Source organism: Bufo bufo, chromosome 3 (genome assembly GCF_905171765.1).
Source record: "Bufo bufo chromosome 3, aBufBuf1.1, whole genome shotgun sequence".
NCBI classification, from domain to species: Eukaryota; Metazoa; Chordata; class Amphibia; order Anura; family Bufonidae; genus Bufo; species Bufo bufo.
Genome location: NC_053391.1, coordinates 406,245,437 through 406,269,347, shown reverse-complemented (window position 1 = coordinate 406,269,347; position 23,911 = coordinate 406,245,437). Strand labels below are relative to the sequence as shown.

The 23,911-nt window shown below is 41.1% G+C and overlaps 2 protein-coding genes and 1 long non-coding RNA gene across 7 annotated transcripts in view; 2 read left to right on the top strand and 1 right to left on the bottom strand.

Annotated features, from left to right (window-relative positions):
• The window catches only part of SPNS2 (sphingolipid transporter 2), a 141,615-nt gene extending 132,000 nt beyond the window's left edge, over positions 1-9,615 (top strand). For 3 of the 5 annotated variants that reach the window (XR_005777630.1, XR_005777629.1, XM_040424843.1), the window contains 2 exons: positions 4,094-4,140; positions 7,210-9,615. Coding sequence is in view for 2 of the 5 variants with exons in the window: in XM_040424843.1 (XP_040280777.1) it covers positions 4,094-4,136 (43 nt within the window). In the remaining 3 variants the exon portion in view is untranslated. The remainder of the gene's footprint in view (positions 1-4,093; positions 4,141-7,209) is intronic. The other 2 variants (XM_040424844.1, XM_040424842.1) reach the window with 1 other exon arrangement.
• Positions 9,616-10,085: 470 nt separating this feature from the next.
• LOC120995567 lies at positions 10,086-11,683 on the top strand. The gene is made up of 2 exons (XR_005777628.1): positions 10,086-10,613; positions 10,657-11,683. It is a non-coding gene; the product is annotated as an uncharacterized LOC120995567 (long non-coding RNA).
• Positions 11,684-22,283: 10,600 nt separating this feature from the next.
• The window catches only part of MYBBP1A (MYB binding protein 1a), a 79,238-nt gene continuing 77,610 nt past the window's right edge, over positions 22,284-23,911 (bottom strand). The window contains exon 27 of the mRNA XM_040424841.1: positions 22,284-22,953. Within this exon, the coding sequence (XP_040280775.1) occupies positions 22,563-22,953 (391 nt within the window). The 3' untranslated portion in view covers positions 22,284-22,562. The remainder of the gene's footprint in view (positions 22,954-23,911) is intronic.

Genomic DNA, 23,911 nt, shown 5'->3' with positions numbered 1-23,911 from the left:
CCGGCCAGCACTTTACATTGAGTAGAATATTCCCAGTAAAATGTTTTAGTATCTGGTAACACTTCCTCAGAACGTTCACAGTCTACGCTCCTAGCCTTCAACCCCTTTAGGACTTTCCTTTGCCCACACTGTCACGACACAGCCAGGAAGCTTATCATGAAGGTATAGATTTAAATAAGTAAGTAGAGGGTTTTACAGCTAATATCCTATCATTTGCAGAACTCCGGCTGGTAGGCATAATGATTTTATTGTAAGGGAACCCTTCACATAAAAATAAGCACTTCCTTTTTCATGGCAGCATTGAATAGGCGGATGAGAAGTTAAAATAAACCACTCTCACCGTAACAAAATCTCAGCAAAGATTGGGAATTCCTAAAATAGAATCAAACTATTCCTTGCCATTTATTTGCCAAGCATGGGCTGGAATATAGTGTCTTCCTCTGTCAGGATGAAAGGGGTAGTGCACTGTTCCTTCCTCTCGCTTCTTGTGTGATTCCCACAGGAATGTGAGACATCAGTAATTTCATGAATCAACCCTTCCTACGTGTGGGATAGGAGAACTGTCTAGTTGTGGACACAGTGATGGTTTAGTTGTGGAATATATTTGAGGGAGAACTATTTCTGGAGCCTTTGGCTTCCTCTTCTTATTGGTAAACCCAGATTGTATGTGAAAGCTTGGGACTACAATGGAGACCAAGGTCTAATGAGCCTACACTGTATATCGTGTATGCTCACATATATATTGATCGACCATTACATGAGGTACATACAGCCAATGCTGGTTTATCCATGAGGCAACCTGGACTAATCATTAATAATTGCACTCCCATGCTAGGATATAAGCATGGGTTTTTGTATATAGTACTATTGTAAGTAAGCCCATAGTAATCTGGGTTACTACTGATCTTTTAAATAGTATAGGCAAGGAACCATAGAACTTATATGAAATATGAAGGCTGGAATCTGGGATATAAACAGTTAATACATAACAAAGTAGTACATAAGATGCAAGGTTATTTGATATACAGGCACTAGAAATGCTATCTACAGGAACTTCCAAGCTGCAGAATTCTGTGACTGTAATACATGACTCTCGCAACTAATTGTACACCATGATTTCCACACATTTGACTAACACTAGGGAATGGTCTCATCTCAGGTTTATGACATTAATGTTGAATTTGGCTACAGTGATTAAAATGTAATCTGACAGCGCTGCATTATTAATTTAGGCTTCTTACATTAAAGATGGCTGCCTACCAGTCAGAGCCTTGTAATATTTATCACAAAATGACGGGTCTTCAGGTTATACCTTGTGCACATAGTGGAGGGAATGGGTAAATGTCAATTCTACTCGAACTCGAAGCCACTGCAATAACAGAGCCGAGAAGATATCTGATGACATCTGGATATCTTATCTTCATAGGGTATTTTCCACTACATCTTCCTTTAAAAGAGTGTTCTCAAGGGTATTTCTCACTAACTATAAAATTTTTTCAATTGGAACCACTTAAAGGGAACATGTACCCATAAAATGGGAAATAATCCACAGGCCGCAGGTTATTGAGCAGGAGGAACAGAGCAGATTGATGTATAGTTTTCAAGGAGGCGGCCCTATCAGTGATTGACAGCCTTCTCTCTATACAGAGATAGCTGTCAATCACTGATAGGACCTCCTCCTTTACTTCAAAGTCCAGAATGAGCAGGAATTTAAATGTGTAAAATACAAGTTATACTGAATCTTTTCCAGTAAAACTATATATCAGTCTGCTCAGCTCCTCCTGCTCTATAACATTCTGTCTACAGCTCAGACATCATGTTCAGTGTGAGAGGTTCCCTTTAAAAATGCTTTGGTGTCTTGATATTGCTGTTACACACCATGGTGCTCCCTGGTGTTCTATATGTCCTCTCCAGATGTCCACCTAAGTGTCAATTGGTGGTGGATACAGATGCCAGCAGCTGAGTCCAACCACTGTGTACGTTTAGTAAATGGGTATTGAAGAGACTCCTGCCATTTTGCAGGTCAGCCACTAATAATTGGTACACTAGAGGGCACCATATGGAGTATGCAACTGCTGTACCCAAACACAGGAGCATTTTTTGAATGATCCCATTTGAAAACAATATACACTGCTCAAAAAAATAAAGGGAACACTTAAACAACACAATGTAACTCCAAGTCAATCACACTTCTGTGAAATCAAACTGTCCACTTAGGAAGCAACACTGAGTGACAATCAATTTCACATGCTGTTGTGCAAATGGGATAGACAACAGGTGGAAATTATAGGCAATTAGCAAGACACCCCCAATAAAGGAGTGGTTCTGCAGGTGGTGATCACAGACCACTTCTCAGTTCCTATGCTTCCTGGCTGATGTTTTGGTCACTTTTGAATGCTGGCGGTGCTTTCACTCTAGTGGTAGCATGAGACGGAGTCTACAACCCACACAAGTGGCTCAGGTAGTGCAGCTTATCCAGGACGGCACATCAATGCGAGCTGTGGCAAGAAGGTTTGCTGTGTCTGTCAGCGTAGTGTCCAGAGCATGGAGGCGCTACCAGGAGACAGGTCAGTACATCAGGAGACGTGGAGAAGGCCGTAGGAGGGCAACAACCCAGCATTAGGACCGCTACCTCCGCCTTTGTGCAAGGAGGAACAGGAGGAGCACTGCCAGAATCCTGAAAAATGACCTCCAGCAGGCCACAAATGTGCATGTGTCTGCTCAAACTGTCAGAAACAGACTCCATGAGGGTGATATGAGGGCCCGACGTCCACAGGTGGGGGTTGTGCTTACAGCCCAACACCATGCAGGACGTTTGGCATTTGCCAGAGAACACTAAGATTGGCAAATTCGCCACTGGCGCCCTGTGCTCTTCACAGATGAAAGCAGGTTCACACTGAGCACATGTGACAGACGTGACAGAGTCTGGAGACGCCGTGGAGAATGTTCTGCTGCCTGCAACATCCTCCAGCATGATCGGTTTGACATTAGGTCAGTAATGGTGTGGGGTTGCATTTCTTTGGAGGGCCGCACAGCCCTCCATGTGCTCGCCAGAGGTAGCCTGACTGCCATTAGGTACCGAGATGAGATCCTCAGACCCCTTGTGAGACCATATGCTGGTGCGGTTGGCCCTGGGTTCCTCCTAATGCAAGACAATGCTAGACCTCATGTGGCTGGAGTGTGTCAGCAGTTCCTGCAAGACGAAGACATTGATGCTATGGACTGGCCCGTCCATTCCCCAGACCTGAATCCAATTGAGCACATCTGGGACATCATGTCTCGCTCTATCCACCAACGTCACGTTGCACCACAGACTGTCCAGGAGTTGGCAGATGCTTTAGTCCAGGTCTGGGAGGAGATCCCTCAGGAGACCGTCCGCCACTTCATCAGGAGCATGCACAGGCGTTGTAGGGAGGTCATACAGGCATGTGGAGGCCACGCATACTACTGAGCCTCATTTTGACTTGTTTTAAGGACATTACATCAAAGTTGGATCAGCCTGTAGTGTGTTTTTCCACTTTAATTTTGAGTGTGACTCCAAATCCAGACCTCCATGGGTTAAAAAATTTGATTTCCATTTTTTTATTTTTGTGTGATTTTGTTGTCAGCACATTCAACTATGTAAAGAACAAAGTATTTCAGAAGAATATTTAATTAATTCAGATCTAGGATGTGTTATTTTTGTGTTCCCTTTATTTTTTTGAGCAGTGTAGTTTGCATTCTCTTTGACATTCTCAAAATTTGGTGATCATCTTACATGAACCCCAACCTGATTTGGTCATACCTTCAGACTATTTGTGCATAGGATGGTATCTGTCTTTGGAAGATAGGTGGCCAGACATCTGCTGATTCGTGAAGTAGTACAAACATCATTACTGTCCATCTTGTGAATAAACGGAGAGTCATAAATCTATCATTTTACTTGAACACGATATAGCTGGTAATTCATTGAAGAGGAGTAAGTGAAGCTGAGCTGGCAGTTTTTATTACTCAAGACGGCACAACGTTTTGTAGATACTGAAATCCCTGACATTTCACGTCTTGTCCTTTTGCTATTCTTAAAAGTGACATTTGCTATTTGTCCTTTATTTAGGGTGAGTCAACACATGATGCCACCAGCCTCTGTGAAAGTCTGATAAGGTACAGTCATCCCTGGCATATGGCACAGTATGACAGATCTCTACACCTAGCTGAAAGTATACCAGGCAGTGTCCTGTTATATCCATGGTCTGGCCTATACCTATTTTATACTGCCTTGCATTTCTGTGAATATGGTAGTCATATGCAGGGAAACCAGGACTTGAATGTGTATGATTTAGTCCAAAAACTGAACACATTCTTGCACTAGGTTGAGTATGAGTGATCTGTGAATCTGCAGTCCAGTGTGGGATACTTACCATGTTTGAGACCTTAGAGAAGCCTTTTATGCTTTTTTTTTTTTTATACATGGATACAGATAGATGATAGTGTTCAACTTATATCTATGTTACTGCAGCAAAGCAAAGGAGAATATTTCATTGATGTGCGCACAGAGATGATCAGCTCCCGTTTTGTCATGTCCCATTTAACTCTGTTGCCGGCACTCCGTTGTTATCCTGGATTGAATGCCCTAGGGTGCACATTTTCTCTCACCTGGGCGCTTTTCATAGCCTAGGCTCTAATGCAATCAATAGTGCCCCCTACTGTGTCTCCCTCATTACTTCTAAAAGAAACCTCAAAGTCTATAATTGTGAAGATGTGTTTGCATGCACTTTGATCAGCTCTTTGCCTTGGAATTGAGCAGGTCACATGCTGTGGTTTATAAAGACTTCTGCTACTTTAGGTCTCGGTATTGTGTTTCTGTGCACGCTGGACTTTATTCTGCTTAGGCACAGGGTGTTCTGTTAAAATATATAGGTGCTCAGCAAACATTATCTCATTATATTAATGCTTATATATACAGAATAAAGTCTGAAAAATACAAAAAACACTAATAGCTAAGCCATGTAATATATATATATATATATATATATATATATATAGTGAAAGTGAACAATAGAGTGAATAATAATAGTAAATTAATTGACGTTGAAGCAATGAGCTTAAAAAGGGTAAAAAGGTACAGAATACGTGACATAATGTGTGTGATTTCATTGCAATAGTTAAGGCGGATTTACAATGCCCGATTGTTGGGCAGAATATCAGGGATGACGTTCCTACAAACGCTCATTCCTGATAATTTGCCCATCTAAAGGTGCTGCTGATCACCCAGTGTACGAGCGAACTGAACTATCGTTTATGAGGACACCTAAATTATTATTTCTGGGAAGCAGATGCTTGCTGTCTAAAAAGCACTCTGCTGCCCAGGAACAATGCAGATGTATGAGGACGAGGGATAGCCATACTGGGGAGGTGATTACTGCATGTGAATGTAACGCGCAAACAATTGTCGGCGGTTTCGCAGGATGTGCTTGCGATTTAAAAATTAACTTTCTTCCTATACTGTCTATAGAATTTTGGCAATTGATTGGGGGGGAAGGCCGGAGGTGTCAGAGCACATGAATACTATGTGCCACTACTTTGCCCTCAGATAGGGCAGCAAAAAACTGGTGACAGATTCCCTTTATCTGTCCAGGGGCCTCCAGACAGATGCCAGGTTACAGCACAATCTCACATACTGGATTTCAGTATGCCCGATCCTTCCTGTGGAGATACGCCATAAGCTACTTTCCGACACTGGCGTTTTGGTTTTCCGTTTGTGAGATCCGTTCAGGGCTCTCACAAGCGGTCCAAAACAGATCAGTTTTGTCCTAATGCATTCTGAATGGAAAAGGATCCGCTCAGAATGCATCAGTTTGCCTCCGTTCCGTCTCCATTCTGCTCTGGAGGCGGACACCAAAACGCTGCTTGCAGCGTTTTGGTGTCCGCCTGACGATGCGGAGGAAAACGGATCCGTCCTGACACACAATGTAAGTCAATGGGGACGGATCCGTTTTCACTGACACAATAGAAAACGGATCCGTCCCACATTGACTTTCAATGGTGTTCAAGACGGATCAGTTTTGGCTATGCTACAGATAATACAAACGGATCCGTTCTGAAAGGATGCAGGTGGTTGTATTATCTGAACGGAAGCGTTTCTGCAGATCCATGACGGAGTGTGAAAGTAGTCATAGTCAGAGAGGTCTGGCAGCAGCTTATTCCCCTGAACTGAGGGTGCAGGTGTATGACGAGTACAGGATCAATAGCTGTCAGCCAAATGAGGGTTCACCCAACAGCTATGTATTTCTACCTTAAAAGCAACTAAAACACATTAGACAAGGTGGGTTAGGAAGTGTTACATAAATGACATAACAAATCTAAAACAATTCCATGAAATTATGGGAATAACTATAGTTTGCAGATGTTCTCAATTGCTTGGTTGATATGGTTTGCCCCTGTTAGTGAATGTTCACACAAGTTGTAAAGTGGATTTACATGGCCCGATATCCAGGCAGATTATCGAGGACGCTCATTCCCGACTATCTGGCCATCTAAAGGTGCAGCCGATCACGCGATGAACGAGTGAAGGCAAGTAAATTATTGTTTCTGGGCAGCAGATAGTGCGGTGTAAACAGCGATCTGCTGCCCGGAAATAATACTGCTGTATGAGGATGTGCAATAGAGATCACTCGTCCTCGTACGGTGGAGGTGATCGTTTCATGTAAATGCAGCGCTTCATCTCCACTTAATGAACACCTATCGGGAAGGAACGCTTCCTTCCTGACAATCAGCTTCTCCTCGCCCTCCCATCTTTATGATTGCTGCATTTGTCGTTATCATCATCATATTTGTGGAGTGTCAGGCTGGGCATTCACATTAGATAGTTGTCTCCAGCACTTATCTCTTCAGCCATAAACATGTTGAGCTGAATGTGTGTGATTATTTCAATGGGGAGATGATTGACTCCTGCAGGAATAATAAAGATGGCGATAACTCCTGTACGAACTATGAATTGAGCATGTGGAAATCCAGTATTCTCCATCCTTCTTTTCTCCAACATCTGCCATCAGGGACTGTCCAGGTACTCCCATATACTGTACATTATCCCAGCAACTTACGTGGGATTGAATGAACATCCAGGTTTATGCCAAAAAAGCATGAAGCAATGTGACGTACTGGCCATGACTAGACTTTTTACAATGTTTTTTACTTTGTATGCTAGTGCAATAATTCTCTTGTTCTTTCCAGGTCAATACCAAGAGTTGAAGAAAATACCTCCTGGGCATAAATGGATCTCATCCCAACAAAAACGCAAAATGATTTCCTTGACTGGAAATCATACCCAACAACTTAACCCTAAAAGTCTAGGAACTGCTCAGTGACGTGAATATTTTCCAAAGAGAGTGCACTGAATTGACATTTTTTTTTAATTTATGAAGGAGATTGTGCAAGTGACTCCGAATTTGTGAAGTGACTGCTTCCAGTGGGCAGAAAATATGGAACCGGCAAGGTAAATTAGATGCACTGAATGGTGAGACGGCTACAGTACATCGCCCTGGAATGGATGAGGCTGATGGCAGGGGACACATCACAGTTACCTTGCCAAGGAAGGTTCACCAGACAAGCAAAGTTAGAAGTGTAATGAAATATTTGAAGGATTTTTATTTTTTTTCCAGAGAAATTTATATGATGTATATCACTGTACATACATTTTCTAAATTGTATATACATATCTAAAGATATATAAATGTATATATTTTACAAATATTCTTTATTTAATATTTAGGTGCCATACAGGCCGGTTTCTACAGATATTGGATATTTATTCTTTGAAGTTTCTTTTTCCATAGCTTTAATATGGAAGGAGCGAATGCTCCTCTTTAAAAGTGCAGATCCAATGGCTGAAGTTTAGTGGTGAAATTTCTGTCTAGAACGAAGGAAGAAATGGAGTGGATCTTTTGGTTTGCACTTTTTGTTTACCTGAAAAGGTGATCAGTATTAGCATCTGTGAAATGTCTTTGAGAGCTTTCTTACTAATGTGTGAATACAACACGTATCTGCTGCAACCAATCAGGAACGGACTAGTGTCTCTATATCCAATATTAGGAAAATTGGTTGTACTTGAAACAACATATTGGTGCTATAAGCAACACATTATTAAGTAAGCTGCTCAGTATAGCAAATTATTGCTAATTTATTATTGAATCATATTTAGATATATTGATATACAATTGTGTATTACCAGGCAAACATTTTGGGGCTCTTAAAGAGTTATCCATCTTTCGGCCTTTGTCTACAACGAGACTGAATAAACTGAACTCTCTTTATTCATTTGGTCCTTGAGCTCATTTTTCTGGGACCACTCCGTCTGAATGTCTGTCATAATTCACCCGTCCATTCAGTGTGTGTATATGGATAAGTCGTGTGCATTCATTTTTAATTCAGACTCCAACCAGTGGTTCTCCATCTGTTTTTAAACTTTAAGTCCCAACCGGTGGTTGACAGCTCCAGATCCACATGTTGGAGACCACTGCTGATGTGTGCAGATAGCTCACCAAATCCTTATAAGATGTTCACAAACACACAAATCCATAGAAAGTGATCACCAAGATCGCAGCTCAAGGACCAAATTGGCATGGATTACTCCCCATATGTAATGAAGGAGGTCGCACCTTTAGAACCAAATACTGGTAGACCAATGTCTATAAATACAGCTCTCTTGTTTCTCTACGGACTTATCCCTGGGAGGACACTTAGCAAATTGTAAAACTTTGTAGTTGCTTTCTATTGAATCAAATTGTTAAAATTTCAGATCAGCAAATTTTTAAAAATTAGTTCATGAGAATAAGGTCTGAAATGCCATTTGATATTCGATATGTTTTCCTCATTGGGAAAAGTTCAATTTCCTAGTTTGTATAACCCCCTGCAACTTTTACTATATGCACTGTCTAGATTTTGTGTGTGTAAAATCACATACACAACAGAACAACTTTGTTTTATTTGAAATTAAATTCATAAATTAATTATTCTAGGTTTCTGTAAAAAGGAAGACTATGTGGGGCTGCATATTGTATGTTTGAGTGTTGATAGCTTCTAATAACAGAGTGGATGTTATACAGCACACGATGCATGCACTGAATGTAGCATTTCCATTAGTCTCACAATGGGGCTACATTATGATAAATGATAGACTAGTTTAAAGTCCATCTATACTGCAAACACAAGGCCAAGGCAGTGTGTGTGCAGATAATATTCATGCAGAAATAAGATGCGAAGCTACATTCACTTTAAAAGCGTTGGCTGGCGTATGAGCTGCATAAAATGTTGATGCTGCAGTCTTGGACACTCAGCTCCTGGTGTAGGGATACCTTAACTTGCTGAGCTACATGAAATCAAACAATTAGTTCATCTGAAGCTGGGTTTGCTGAGGAGCTTTCCATTTTAGTTTAACTCCCGTGTCTATGGGTACAGATTTCCCTGGAAAATTACTAAGGCCGTTTTAAGCAGTTGATGAGAACAGTGCGCGAATACCGTTTTATTCATTTGCACAGGTAACTGTGATAGGAACAGAGTCTTCTGTACTGTACTCCATTTTTAAACTGAAAAGGGATCTTGATGAGCCCCATCAAAGCAGTGTGCGCTGTTAAAGGGAACCTGTCACAGGGAAAATGTTGCAAAAGGAGCTGGGCTGATTGATGTATAGCAACTCCCACCATGCCCTGCTGTAGGCAGTCTGGGAATGCTGAGAGTTGTAGTTTTGCAACAGCTAGAGAGCCTCAGGTTGGCCATGCCTGATGTATAGTTTTATTGGAAAAGATTCATTAAAACCTGTATTTTATACATTTAAATTCCTGCTCATTCTGGGCTTTGAAGTCAAGGATTCGGTCCTACCAGTGACTGACAGCTATCTCTGTGTACACAGTCATAGAGAGAAGGCCGTCAGTCACTAACAGGACTGAATCCTTGACTTGAAGGCCAAGAGTGAGCAGGAATGTAAATGAATGAAATGCAAGTTTTATTAAATCTTAAATATATATATATATATATATATATATATATATATATATAAATCTGTTCAGCTCCTCCTGCTCTATAAGACACCATGTTCAGTGTGACATGTTCTCTTAATATGCAACTAAAATAAAAATAAAAAAAACGTATATATACACATACATATACAAACACACACACTTCCGTTCAAAGCACAGTGGCCATGTCGGGTTACTACAGCTGAGTTTCAATTCATTTCAGTGGGAGCTGAGCTGCAGTACCCAGCACGAACACTACACTTTGAACGGAGCTGTGCTTCCTGTTCCATGCAAAGCATTAGCTCCAGTACCAGAAGTTGTGCGGAACAGCTGATCAATGGGGGTGCAGGGTGTCAGAACCTCACCTATTAGATATTAATGACCCATCCTGAGGATAGGTAATCAATATCAGGAGCCCCTTTAATACATATGTTCAAATGCCCTGACACAGATTAAGATTTCCAGTTCTAATTTCTCATAGGCCCTTTAAAAACCAAAGCAGCAACCTTAATTTTTTGGCTATCAATGGCAGTCATTGCAACTACTGTTTCACTTTCAATTCTTTTAATAAATCACCCTTATGATGTACATTTCTAGGAGCCAGTAACATGACAAGTCACAGGGGTGAGCCCCTTATACATGTGTCCCATTATGCGTTATCACAGAGCTTAGTCCTATTCATGCTTTTAAAGGGGTTGTACAGTATTAGAAAACATGGCTGGTTTCCCCGTCCATAGGTTGTCTGCTATTGCAGTTCAGCTCCATTGGAGTCAGTGGGGCAAAGCTGCAGTACCGCACAAAATCTGTGGACTGTTGTGGTGCTGTTTTTGGAAGAAAGCTGCCATCTTTTTCAAATCCTAAACAGCCCCTTTAAACAATGTTAATCCCCCCTACTGTAAAATCAATGTAGGAATCTACTGAATATCATTAAATTAAATGGGCCACATTTAGTTTACATTTGATTTTGACAGAAACTGCACAGAAAGTTGCATCTAAAATTGTGTCAAATTTGCACAAAAATCTGCAAAAATTTGTTTTCTCATTTCAAAAAAATAATGGACTGGGAAAGTGGGCATGGTACAGCAAATTTGGGTGGATTCACCCACTGTAATCAAATATTTTTTGCTGCCATTACAAAGAAATAGCCACAAAATGCCATTTTGGCAATTTTGCAGTAATTGCAGCAAAAAAAGCAAACCAAGATTTGAACACAGGGTGTGAATGCTCACTTAAACTTACTTATCAACGGCAAAGGTTAAAAATGACAGAAATTAGTGGCACAAATGTATGGTAGCTCATATTAGCGCTCATAAGAGGAAAATCAGACAATTCCAAATGCATCAGATTTATTAAAAGGGTCATCCAGCCATCTGAAGTTTCTTAAAAACAGAATATATAAAACAATACAAGTAGTAATGACTGCATATAACCTTAACAATCCACTGCTAGTCTCTGTATACTGTCCTGTGTTGACATTTGACCACTGTAGCCAGTCATTGGCTACAGCGTGACCTCAGTACTGTTAACACGCCAATACTACAACCCAACGGTTGGCAGTGGTCACATGTCCATGTCAACACCTCATTGCTGAAGGCCAGCGGAGAGAGACTAGCAAGGAACCGGGAAGCAATGAACCAGAAGTGGAGGGGGATCACTGGTATTACTTCTTTTATTACTTTATAGGATTTGAGATTAAAAAAAAAGTAGCTAAATAATACATTTAATAGGTGTGAGCTTTTTAATAAATGACACGGAACCCTAACTAATTTGTATTTTTGATGTAGCTTTTATTAGTTTTGAGTAGCTACATGCTATCTTTAACATCTGCAGATGGGGTATAGTCGGTAGGTCACCCTGACACATTAGGGCTGACTTTATCTAATGTGTGTGGCCTGTGTAATAGCCCATAACATACATTTGTTTAACTGGAAACAAATCCCAACAAAAGGGAACAAATCTTTTTGAACCAACAAGTCAACATGATTTTGATTCTCAATCATCTCATCTTCCAATGCTTTATATTTATTCACTTATGCTGCATGTAATTATACAAGTGACTTGGCACAATCATTTTTTGTTTCCTCAAAGTTTTAATAACTGTGTATTTGTTGTCCTCTTTGTATTGTTTGTGTTACATCTTGGTAAATCAGTATTCTTATCAATGTGTATTACTTTGTAACACGCAGACTGCATATAACCTTGGCTATCAGCCGTCTACCACCCAAATTTGCCTCCTACTAATTAGTTTACAATACAGTAATGAAGGTTTTTGTCGGACATATTGATGGTTTTGTATATTTTGAAAATGCTGTTAAGTTTTGCTACTAACCTTTTTGCTACTGTAAGGTAATGCTGGTCCCTTCTGTAGTAAGAGTTTGACCAGCACTTATACAACCACATGAAAGTGGTGCTTTCTTGTCATACAAGAACCAAAGTAAAATAGTTTTCTGATTTATTTCAGGGAAGAAAGGACTATTTTATTTTTTAGAAATTGTAAACCTCAGAGTATAAAAGAAAGCCAAATATATACATTTATGTAAATGATATACAAAATAAACTATTTAAGGCAATGTTCTGTATGGTTTCCTTTTTTTTACTGCTTACCCAAGATTAAAGTATTTTGGCTGCAAATTGAGTCGTCGTTTCTTTGGAAATCTTGTAAATATATCCTCAGGCCACCGAGTTGTAATACTGTACTTTTTAATTCTACTTTTCTATACTTGTCCTGTGGGTTTCAGCTGGCAAGATTGTGTGTTCATGTGTGGTCATGAGTAAAGAATAGTGAAGAGATGCCAAAGGTCCATGTGTTAAGAATAAGAAGAGATGTTGACATTGCAAAGGTAGCAACCGCACATCTGTTCAAAGAAAACATGTAAAATATAATGTGCATATTCTCTATCCACAAAATACTAACAATGTCCTAAGCGCTTTGTTTCTTAGGTCTCAGAAATCCCTATGGTAATCACACCTGTAAATTTTACATTGTATTAAAGTAACACTCCAGGGATAACAGATATGCAGTGTTAAGTCTAACATAGGGGCCCAAAGGAAGGACCATGACTTCTGTCTTTAGTGTTCTTTGAATGCCACTCATGCCCTGCACTAGGTGGTTTTTCCTGAAATGCTCAGGAGTTTTCCAGGTTCAGAATATTTATGCCCTATCAGATCGGTGGGTGTCCACCACTTGGCATCCCCACTGATCAGCTGTTTGAACTTATGTGACCTCTTCAGAGTATTGTTAGTGGATGTGCGAGTAGACAATGAACTTGGAAAAACCCTTTAAACCCCTTCATGCATTATCACATAAAGGAATCAAAAGATCCCAGGTTCTAGCCCCTTAAATGTTTTTATGTCAAAAGTAAAAACGTTTAAATAAAAAATAAAAATATTAGAAACCTGAAAAACCCCTTCAAGCATGAGTGAAAAAACACATATAGCAATTCCATTATTGAGTGCCTACAGGTGCCTCCCACATATAACATTAAAGGGGTTTTCCAAAACTTAAAAGATAACTGTCATATTTTCATAAAAAAAATTTTTTTTGCATATGTTCCTGCTGCAGCAGCATTATGCATAAAGCAATCTTTAGTTTCTTCACTTACCACTGTTTTCCTTGAGTTTCCCCCTTAGTTACAGCTGTTTTGAATCCTACATTATGAGGATCTTCTCAAGATGGCTCCTCTGCCAGTTCTCTGAGCCCAAAACTGCATTCCCTCAGGTCACATACAAACTTGCTGTAGCCAGCAGCTTCCTGCCAGCCAATCAGATTGGATTACTGAGAGACACGCCTCCTCACTCTGAAGCCTAATGCAGGCATGCAATGTGAAGGACCGCCCCTCCGTCTTCCTAGTTGGAGACAGATGAGCCATAGCAACGGTCCAACAGTCTTTTAAGGGAGCAGTGGAAAGGGACAGAGGACATTAATGAAAGCTGTTATTATAAGGTAATTACAGATCTTTTTGCAATCATTGACAGACTAAGGTCTCTTTCACATAGGCATTGCGGGAAAATGTGCGGGTGCGTTGTGGGAACACACGCAATTTTTCCGCGAGAGTGCAAAACATTGTAATGCGTTTTGCACTCGCGTGAGAAAAATCGCGCATGTTTGGTACCCAAACCCGAACTTCTTCACAGAAGTTCAGGCTTGGGATCGGTGTTCTGTAGATTGTATTATTTCCCCTTATAACATGGTTATAAGGGAAAATAATAGCATTCTGAATACAGAATGCATAGTACAATAGCGCTGGAGGGGTTAAAAAAATAAAAATTAACTCGCCTTAGTCCACTTGATCGCGCTGCCGGCATCTCCTTCTGTCTCCTTCTTTGCAGATTGTAGGAACAGGACCTGTGGTGACATCACTCCGGTCATCACATGATCCATCACCATGGTAAAAGATCATGTGATGACCGGAGTGATGTCACCACAGGTCCTGTTCCTACAATCGGCAAAGAAGGAGACAGAAGGAGATGCCGGCAGCGCGATCAAGTGGACTAAGGCGAGTTAAATTTTTTTATTTATTTTTTTAACCCCTCCAGCGCTATTTTACTATGCATTCTGTATTCAGAAAGCTATTATTTTCCCTTATAACCATGTTATAAGGGGAAATAATAATGATTGGGTCTCCATCCCGATGGTCTCCTAGCAACCGTGCGTGAAAATCGCACCGCAACCGCACTTGCTTGCGATTTTCACACAACCCCATTCATTTCTATGGGGCCTGCATTGCGTAAAAAAACAGAATATAGAGCATGCTGCGATTTTCACGCAACGCACAAGTGATGCGTGAAAATCACCGCTCATGTAAACAGCCCCATAGAAATGAATGGGTCAGGATTCAGTGCGGGTGCAATGCGTTCAACTCACGCATCGCATCCGCACGGAATACTCGCCCGTGTGAAAGGGGCCTAACTCATGTATACATGCCTAGCTCTAATAAACTAGCAAAAATATGACAGTTATCCTTTAAAAGGGGTTCTGCACTTTGTTTTAACTGATGATCTATCCTCTGCATAGATCATCAGCATCTGATCGGCGGGGGTCCGACACCCGGGACCTCCGCCGATCAGCTATTTGAGAAGGCAGAGGCCTTCTCACTGTTTACCGTTGGCCCAGTGACATCACGACTAGTAGAAACTAGCATGGGCGGGGCTAAGCTCTGTTCACTTGAATGGAGATTAGCCCCCCTCATGCTAGTTGATACTAGTCGTGACGTCACTGGGCTTGCGGCAAACAGTGAGAAGGCCGCGGCGCTACTGGAGCGCCGCTGCCTTCTCAAACAGCTGATCGGCAGGGGTCCCAGGTGTCGGACCCCCGCCGATCAGAAGCTCCAGAGGATAGATCATCAGTTAAAACAAAGTGCAGAACCCCTTTAAATATCTGATCTGTGGGGGTCTGACAACCAGAACCCCTGCCGATCAGCTGTTTGAGAAGGCAGCAGCATATGCAGTAGTACCTTAGCGCAGCTTTCCCTAGGCCAAGTGACAAAACGTTCATTGGTCAAGTGGCCTAGCCACAACTCAGCCCCATAGAAGTGAATGGGGCTGAGCTGCAATACCAAGCACAGCCGTAATACAGTGTACGGCGCTGTGCTTGGTGAGCACAGAGAAGGCTGCGGCGCTCACAGGAGCATCGGTGCCTTCTCAAACAGCTGATTGGCGGGGATCCCAGGTTTTGGACCTCCACCGATCAGATACCGATGACCTATCCAGAGGCTAGGTCATCAGTATTTAAATTTCGGAAAACCTTTTTAATGATGGAAACCTCTGAAAAGCCCAAACAGTACATTAATTCTAGTATTGTTGTTCCCTTATTAAGCAATGGTAATCAAATATGGCGCTTGCAAAACTGAAGCGATCATAGGCTATGTTAACTAAAGTTGCTTATTTACTTTGTCACACTACATGCACATTGAACTGCAGGAAATGATGGAATCCAGCTGGTTACACGACTCTCTGGACGGCAGATGGCTGGCACAGTGAACAGCATGAATTCTGTCAATGTGGCCCAAAAGTATGCAAAGCTGCTTGCACACTGTGAGAGAAGCCACCTGAGATGTCCAGCTCTAAACATCAGCTCTCTATAGGAGACAGTGACCTCCTAGGCAGCAGAATTTCTTATCTAAAACTCTGCAGACCAAAACAGGACATTGATCAAATCCCATTACAAATTGTACAATACAATGCAGATAAACCTAGTGTGGTTTGTTCAAAGACTCAATTCTAGGAATATTTCCTAAAACCACTTCATGTTGCCATAGTATTTCTTTCTGGCAGACCTGTAGCCCCATCAAAACCTGCATATAAAAATATACCTTTAGGACTCAAGAATACGGCAATGCCATTTCCAAGTCATAAAGCTGTGCATGGACTATACTCCTGGTCCACAGTAAAGATCTGTAGACTCTGTGAGACACCATATTCTTCCCATGTCAGAGTACGGGAATATTAGAGAAACAAGGAGATATAGTACGTGTCCCAATAGTTCTAAAGACACTGTACTTGGGATCAGTATGACAGATTACAAATACAATGATGTGTGTGAAGCCCCGGTCTCCACACTGTAACATCTAAATCAGCGAAAACTTAACTACAGCCCATGTACATCAAACACCCATTTAGTGACCTGCACAAAATTTAAATTCTGCCCATAAATATCACAACATAATTACACGTTCAGTACTGGTAATTAGAGGCATAAAATGGTCAAGCCTTTAATTACCACTAGGTGATCAGTGTTATTTTTATGATACCCACTGTTTCATCCCACGGCCAGTGGTGTGCACCTGAAATGAACCTGCAAAGCAATGCTTGTAGTATACTGAAATTCATGATGGAAGAAATGCCACCAAGTACAATGAGTGAAATGAGATTTGAAACTCAAATTGTGTGAACAAAAAATAAAAAATAAATCCTATATGGTTATTACAAGTCCCTGTTAAATATGTATAATCAGAACTGAAAGTTCAGTCTCCATTATTATTCATGAGAGCAATTCTACATTGCTATTTAAATTTTCTTGCTAATTCATTTTATATTTAATCTCTATTTTACTTCTGCATCAATTGTATCAGCCAGTTTTACGAGGTCCATTATCTTTAACCCTATTGGCACCATAAACAAAATATTTTCGATTTTCCCTAAGAGCCATAACATTTATTTTCTCATTCACATAGCCGTATGAGTTTTTAGCAGGACAGGTTGTACTACCTAGGGGCACCATTTAACCCCTTAAGGACCGGGCTCATTTTCACCTTAAGGACCAGGCCATTTTTTGCAAATCTGACCAGTGTCACTTTAAGTGCTCATAACTTTAAAACGCTTTGACTTATCCAGGCCGTTCTGAGATTGTTTTTTCGTCACATATTGTACTTCATGACACTGGTAAAATGAAGTCAAAAAATTATTATTTTTTTGCACAAAAAAATACCTAATTTACCAAAAATTTGGAAAAATTTGCAAATTTCAAAGTTTCAGTTTCTCTACTTCTGTAATACATAGTAATACCCCAAAAAATTGTGATGACTTTACATTCCCCATATGTCTACTTCATGTTTGAATTGTTTTGGGAATGATATTTTATTTTTTGGGGATGTTACAAGGCTTAGAAGTTTAGAAGCAAATCTTGAAATTTTTCAGAAATTTACAAAAACTCAATTTTTAGGGACCAGTTCAGGTCTGAAGTCACTTTGCAAGGCTTACATAATAGAAACCACCCAAAAATGACCCCATCTAAGAAACTACACCCCTCAAGGTATTCAAAACTGATTTTGCATACATTGTTAACCCTTTAGGTGTTGCACAAGAGTTATTGGCAAATGGGGAGGAAATTTGAGAATTTCATTTTTTTGTCAAATTTTTCATTTTAACCCATTTTTTCCACTAACAAAGCAAGGGTTAACAGTCAAACAAGATTGTATCTTTATTGCCCTGACTCTGCCGTTTACAGAAACACCCAATATGTGGCCGTAAACTACTGTACGGCCACACAGCGGGGCGTAGAGCGAAAGGTGCGCCGTATGGTTTTTGGAAGGCTGATTTTTATGGACTGGTTTTTTGACACCATGTCCCATTTGAAGACCCCCTGATGCACCCCTAGATTAGAAATTCCATAAAAGTGACCCCATCTAAGAAACTACACCCCTCAAGCTATTCAAAACTGATTTTACAAACTTTGTTAACCCTTTAGGTATTGCACAAGATTTAATGGAAAATAGAGACACAATTTCAAAATTTCACATTTTTGGCAGATTTTCCATTTTAATATTTTTTTTCCAGTTACAAAACAAGGGTTAACAGCCAAACAAAACTCATTATTTATGGCCCTTATTCTGTAGTTTACAGAAACACCCCATATGTGGTTGTAAACCGCTGTATGGGCACACGGCAGGGCGCAGAAGGAAAGGAATGCCATATGGTTTTTGGAAGGCAGATTTTGCTGGACTGGTTTTTTGACACCATGTCCCATTTGAAGCCCCCCTGATGCACCCCTAGATTAGAAATTCCATAAAAATGACCCCATCTAAGAAACTACACCCCTCAAGGTATTCAAAACTGATTTTACAAACTTTGTTAACCCTTTAGGTATTGCACAAGATTTAATGGAAAATAGAGACACAATTTCAAAATTTCACATTTTTGGCAGATTTTCCATTTTAATATTTTTTTTCCAGTTACAAAGCAAGGGTTAACAGCCAAACAAAACTCATTATTTATGGCCCTTATTCTGTAGTTTACAGAAACACCCCATATGTGGTCGTAAACCGCTGTACGGGCACACGGCAGGGCGCAGAAGGAAAGGAATGCCATACGGTTTTTGGAAGGCAGATTTTGCTGGACTGGTTTTTTGACACCATGTCCCATTTGAAGCCCCCTGATGCACCCCTAGAGTAGAAACTCCAAAAAAGTGACTCCATTTTAGAAACTACGGGATAGGGTGGCAGTTTTGTTGGTACTAGTTTGGGGTACATATGATTTTTGGTTGCTCTATATTACACTTTTTGTGCAGCAAGGTAACAAGAAATAGCTTTTTTGGCACGTTTTTTTTTTTGTTATTTACAACATTCATCTGACAGGTTTTATCATGTGGTAATTTTATAGAGCAGGTTGTCACGGACGCGGCGATACCTAATATGAATACTATTTTTTTATTTATGTAAGTTTTATACAATAACTTCATTTTTTTGGTTTTAAAAATGTTTTAGTGTCTCCATAGTCTAAGAGCCATAGTTTTTTCAGTTTTTGGGCGATTATCTTGAGTAGGGTCTCATTTTTTGCGGGATGATTTGACGGTTTGATTGGCACTATTTTGGGGTGCATATGACTTTTTGATCGCTCGCTATTACACTTTTTGTGACGTAAGATGGCAAAAAATGGCTTTTTTTACACCGTTTTTGTTTTTATTTTTTTACGGTGGTCACCTGAGGGGTTAGGTCATGTAATATTTTTATAGAGCTGGTCGATACGGACACGGCGATACCTAATATGTATACTTTTTTTTTATTTATGTAAGTTTTACACAATGATTTTATTTTTGAAACAAAAAAAATCATGTTTTAGTGTTTCCATAGTCTAAGAGCCATAGTTTTTTCAGTTTTTGGGCGATTATCTTGAGTAGGGTATCATTTTTTGCGGGATGAGATGACGGTTGGATTGGTACTATTTTGGCGTACATGCAACTTTTTTGATCACTTTTATTACCTTTTTTGGGAAGTAAGGTGGGCAAAATTTCAATTTTCTCATAGTTTTTATTTTTTTGGCGTTCACCGTGCGGGGAAAGTAACATGACCGTTTTATAGATCAGGTCGTTACGAACGCGGCGATACCTAATATGTGTAGTGTATTTTATTTTTTTAATTTTTATTCAGTGATAAATGTTTTTTTATCTTAACTTTTTTCACTTTTTTTTACATTTTTGTGACCCAGACCCACTTGGTTCTTGAAGATCCAGTGGGTCTGATGTCTGTATAATACAGTACAGTACAATATATATTGTTCTGTACTGTATTTTACTTACACTGAACAGATCTATGCTTTTAGCACAGATCTGTTCAGCACCATGGACAGCAGGACGCCTGAGCAGGCGTCCTGTTGCCATGGGAACCTTCCCCGTCTGCTCAGAACTTCGCAGACGGGTAAGGGTAAGCACAGGGCTGAGGGGGGCTCTCTCCCTCTCCATCGGGGGGCTGCAAAGGCACAGAGGCCCCCCGATGGAGAGGGAGGGAGCTCCCTGACCGATGACAGTTAACTTTTTCCATACAGCGGTCCGTACGGACCGCGGTATGGAAAGGGTTAAACGGCTGACATCTGCACAGATGTCAGCCGTTTATACCAGGGAGCCAGCAATGTGCTGGCACCCTGGTATACCCACTAGAAGCCAACGATCGTTCATGGGAGGCGGGCGGGGGATCGCGATCCCGCCTGCCGCACCGTCCGCCTCCCGCAACGCCCCCACCGCCTCCGACACCCCCCCGCCGGCATAAAATCGTGCAGGGGTGCAGGGGGGGGGGGGGGGGTGAAAAATATTGATTTTAGCCACTCTAAAGTTTCTGATCCCCGCGGTCAGGGGCCGCGGAGATCGGAAACTGCAAAAAGCGCAGCAAACCGCAGGTCTGAATTGACCTGCGGTTTGCTGCGATCGCCGATACGGGGGGGTCAAATGACCCCCCCCCCCCCCCCCCCTGCATTGTTACGGGATGCCGGCTGAATGATTTCAGCCGAAATCCCGTTCCGATTAACCCCTGGGGCGCCGGAATACAGATTTTAAGTCAGGACGTGCCGGTACGTCCTGGGTCCTTAAGGACTCGGGAAATAGGGCGTACCGGTACGTCCTGGGTCCTTAAGGGGTTAAAGAGGACCTTTCACCGATTATTACACTATGAACTAACTATACAGACATGTAGAGCGGCGCCCGGGGATCTCACTGCACTTACTGTTATACCTGGGCGCCTCTCCGTTCTCCTGCTATGCCCTCCGGTATCTCCGTTCACTAAGTTATGGTAGGCGGAGTCTGCCCTTGTTCTGCTCTAGCGCTGGCCAATCGCAGCGCAGAGCTCACAGCCTGGCAGGTTCTTTTCTCCCAGGCTGTGAGTTCTGCGCTGCGATTGGCCAGCGCTACAGCAGAACTAGGGCAGACTCCGCCTACCATAACTTAGGGAACGGAGATACCGGAGGGCATAGCAGGAGAACGGAGAGGCGCCCAGGTATAACAGTAAGTGCAGTGAGATCCCCGGGCGCCGCTCTACATGTCTGTATACTTAGTTCATAGTGTAATAATCGGTGAAAGGTCCTCTTTAATAATCTATACAATGTATTGGGAAGCTGAAAAAAATCTTAATGGGATGGAACTGTTTTTAAGATTCACTGGCCAGTATTTAGGTATTCACTTTACATTTATTCAGTGCAGTTACCGCGATAAATTACGGTAATATATTTTTGTCATGTTTTAATACTGAATAATTAATTTTAAAAAAAGAGAACTTTAAAAAAGAAATTTTTCTTTGCATCATTATATTCCAACCCCCATAACACTTCTATATTTCAGTCTACAAAGCAGTGTAAGGGCCCTTTATTTATGAGGTGAGCTGTAGTTTTTATGGATAACATTTTAGGGTATGAGTGACTTTTTGATCCCTTTTGGCTCAATTTTATGGAAGGCGAGGCAATTAACAAAAAGTGATGTTGGCTTTTTTACCCCCCATTATAGCGTTCACTGTGAAAGATAAATACTTTTATATTTTAATAGTTTTAGAATTTTTCGGATGCAGAAATACAATTTTTTTAAAATTGTAAAAACGGGGAAAGGAGGCAATTCAAAACTTAAATTTTTTTATTTTTTTTTAACCCTTCTAGGGGACTTAAAAATGCTATCATTAGATCACTTATACCATAACTCCATACATGCAGGGCTTGGGAAGGGGAGTGGGGTGAGGGGTGTTAGGCATTCAGTCACCAGAAGGACTTCTCAGATGCTGTGCTCACAACATCTGATATCTTAAATGTCCATGACCATGTATTTTGCATGGTGGAGCCATAATGAATTGGACTTGTTTTTCTAACACATCCTACAGATTCTTGATTGGATTGAGGCCAGAGTAAATCCTTTTGGGCTTAGCAGTTCTGAGGGCTCAAAAACTGCTGACAGACTCCCTTTAGCTAGTGTATGTATTGTAGATAAAGTGTAGGATAAGTTTCCAATTCACAGTGACGCTAAATAAAAGTCCAAAATTGGATATCTAGTTTTGTAGAAGTGAAAGATCAGGATTTAAACACAACAACAAACAATGGTATGAATAAACTTCAGACACTGTAAAAATACAGTTTTATTATTGTATGGTAAAACATCTTCTATGAGGCTAAGATTATTAGCATATTAGAAGTCAACACAAAGACTTCAGCCTCATCCATTACTCATTCATAAGATTTCCTGATAACTCTGAACTCCAGAATACACTGCTGCCAAATACTGAACAAACTCCTTGTTCCATCTTTGCGTTTTACAAAAACAAACACAATACTGTACAAGATCTGCATGAACGTCTGCTCATTGAGGGCACATAATACAAAGTGGATGGATTTCTAGCTTTCTACTGCATTCTTTGCCTTCTTTTTCTTCTTGGTCTTCTCTGGTGTTGTAGGTTTTCCAGTCTTGCTCTTGCTTTCTGAATTAGGTTTGGCTTTCTTACTTGTTGGAACTCCTGCTGAGTTCTCCTGATCCCTACCTTCCTGTTGGCCTAACTTCCTTTTCTTTTTGTTCTTCTTTTTCTTAGATTTGGCAGTTCCTTGCTGCTCTGAGGCCATTTGGTCTTTTCCATCACTGGGCGTCTGCTCTTCAACAGCAGGTCTGGCCTTCTTTCTGTTCTTACGTTTCTTGGTCTCTGGTAAGAAGCCTTTCTTTTTCTTTGAAATATTATTATTCGTCTCTGGAGCAACATCAGGAACGATTTTTGTCTTTTCTTTTTTTGGGCGTCTAGAAAAAAAATGAAAAAAAAAACAACAAAAAACAAGTTTTTTTAAAATCTGACATCAACAGTTAACCTTATTTAAAGAGGACCTGTCACCACAAAATGCAATGCAATCTGAAAGCAACGTGTTATAGAACAGGAGGAGCTGAGCAGATTGATATATGTTTTTGTAGGAAAAGATTCAGTATAACCTGTAATTTATACATTTATATATTAGGTGTTCACCAGAAGTGAAAAAAAGCTATCAGTATAGCTAGGTATTATCAGTGACTGACGCCTGTTCAGGCCATTTTAATCCCTGGAAAAAGTCTAAGGCGTACCAATACACCTTAGACTTTTCCCTGCCATTCATCAGCGCAGTGAGCGATGTGAACGGCAAGGGCAGCGCACCGATGCTGCTGCTGCTTGAAACAACCAATAACAAAGCTCCTTACAGTAAGGAGCTTAGTGATTGGTCAGTTTGAGCGGGCTGCCGGAGCTTATGCCACACTGCTCTGAAGTAAGGAAGCAGGCGCACGATCCTCACTGGCGGGGTAAGTGGCCTTGCTGTGTAGTGAAATTTAGTGGGGGTCCCGGATCTGAGCGCCTGGTTTTTCCCGATAGTGATGAATCTGCAGCGCTCAGCCGAGCGCCGTCTCTCCTTCCTGCTGAGTGCGGTACTGAAGACATCCTCAATAGAAGGTCTAGAGGACCGTCTTCACTACCGCGCTTAGCAGTAAGGAAAAGTGGCTGAGCGCTTCAGACTCCTGCTTATAGAAGTCAGCGAGGGTCTCAACGCTAGCCGCACCAACAGGAGACCAGCAGCAAGCAACACCAACCTCAGACTTAGGTCTGACCGCCAGCTGCAAGACAGCGAGGACACGGGAGGGAGACCCTCAGGGCAGGTCATTCTATTGTCCCATAGCCATAAAAATAAAAGGAGGAGCAGCTTATAGGTGCAGCAGACTGTGATGTACCTGTGTA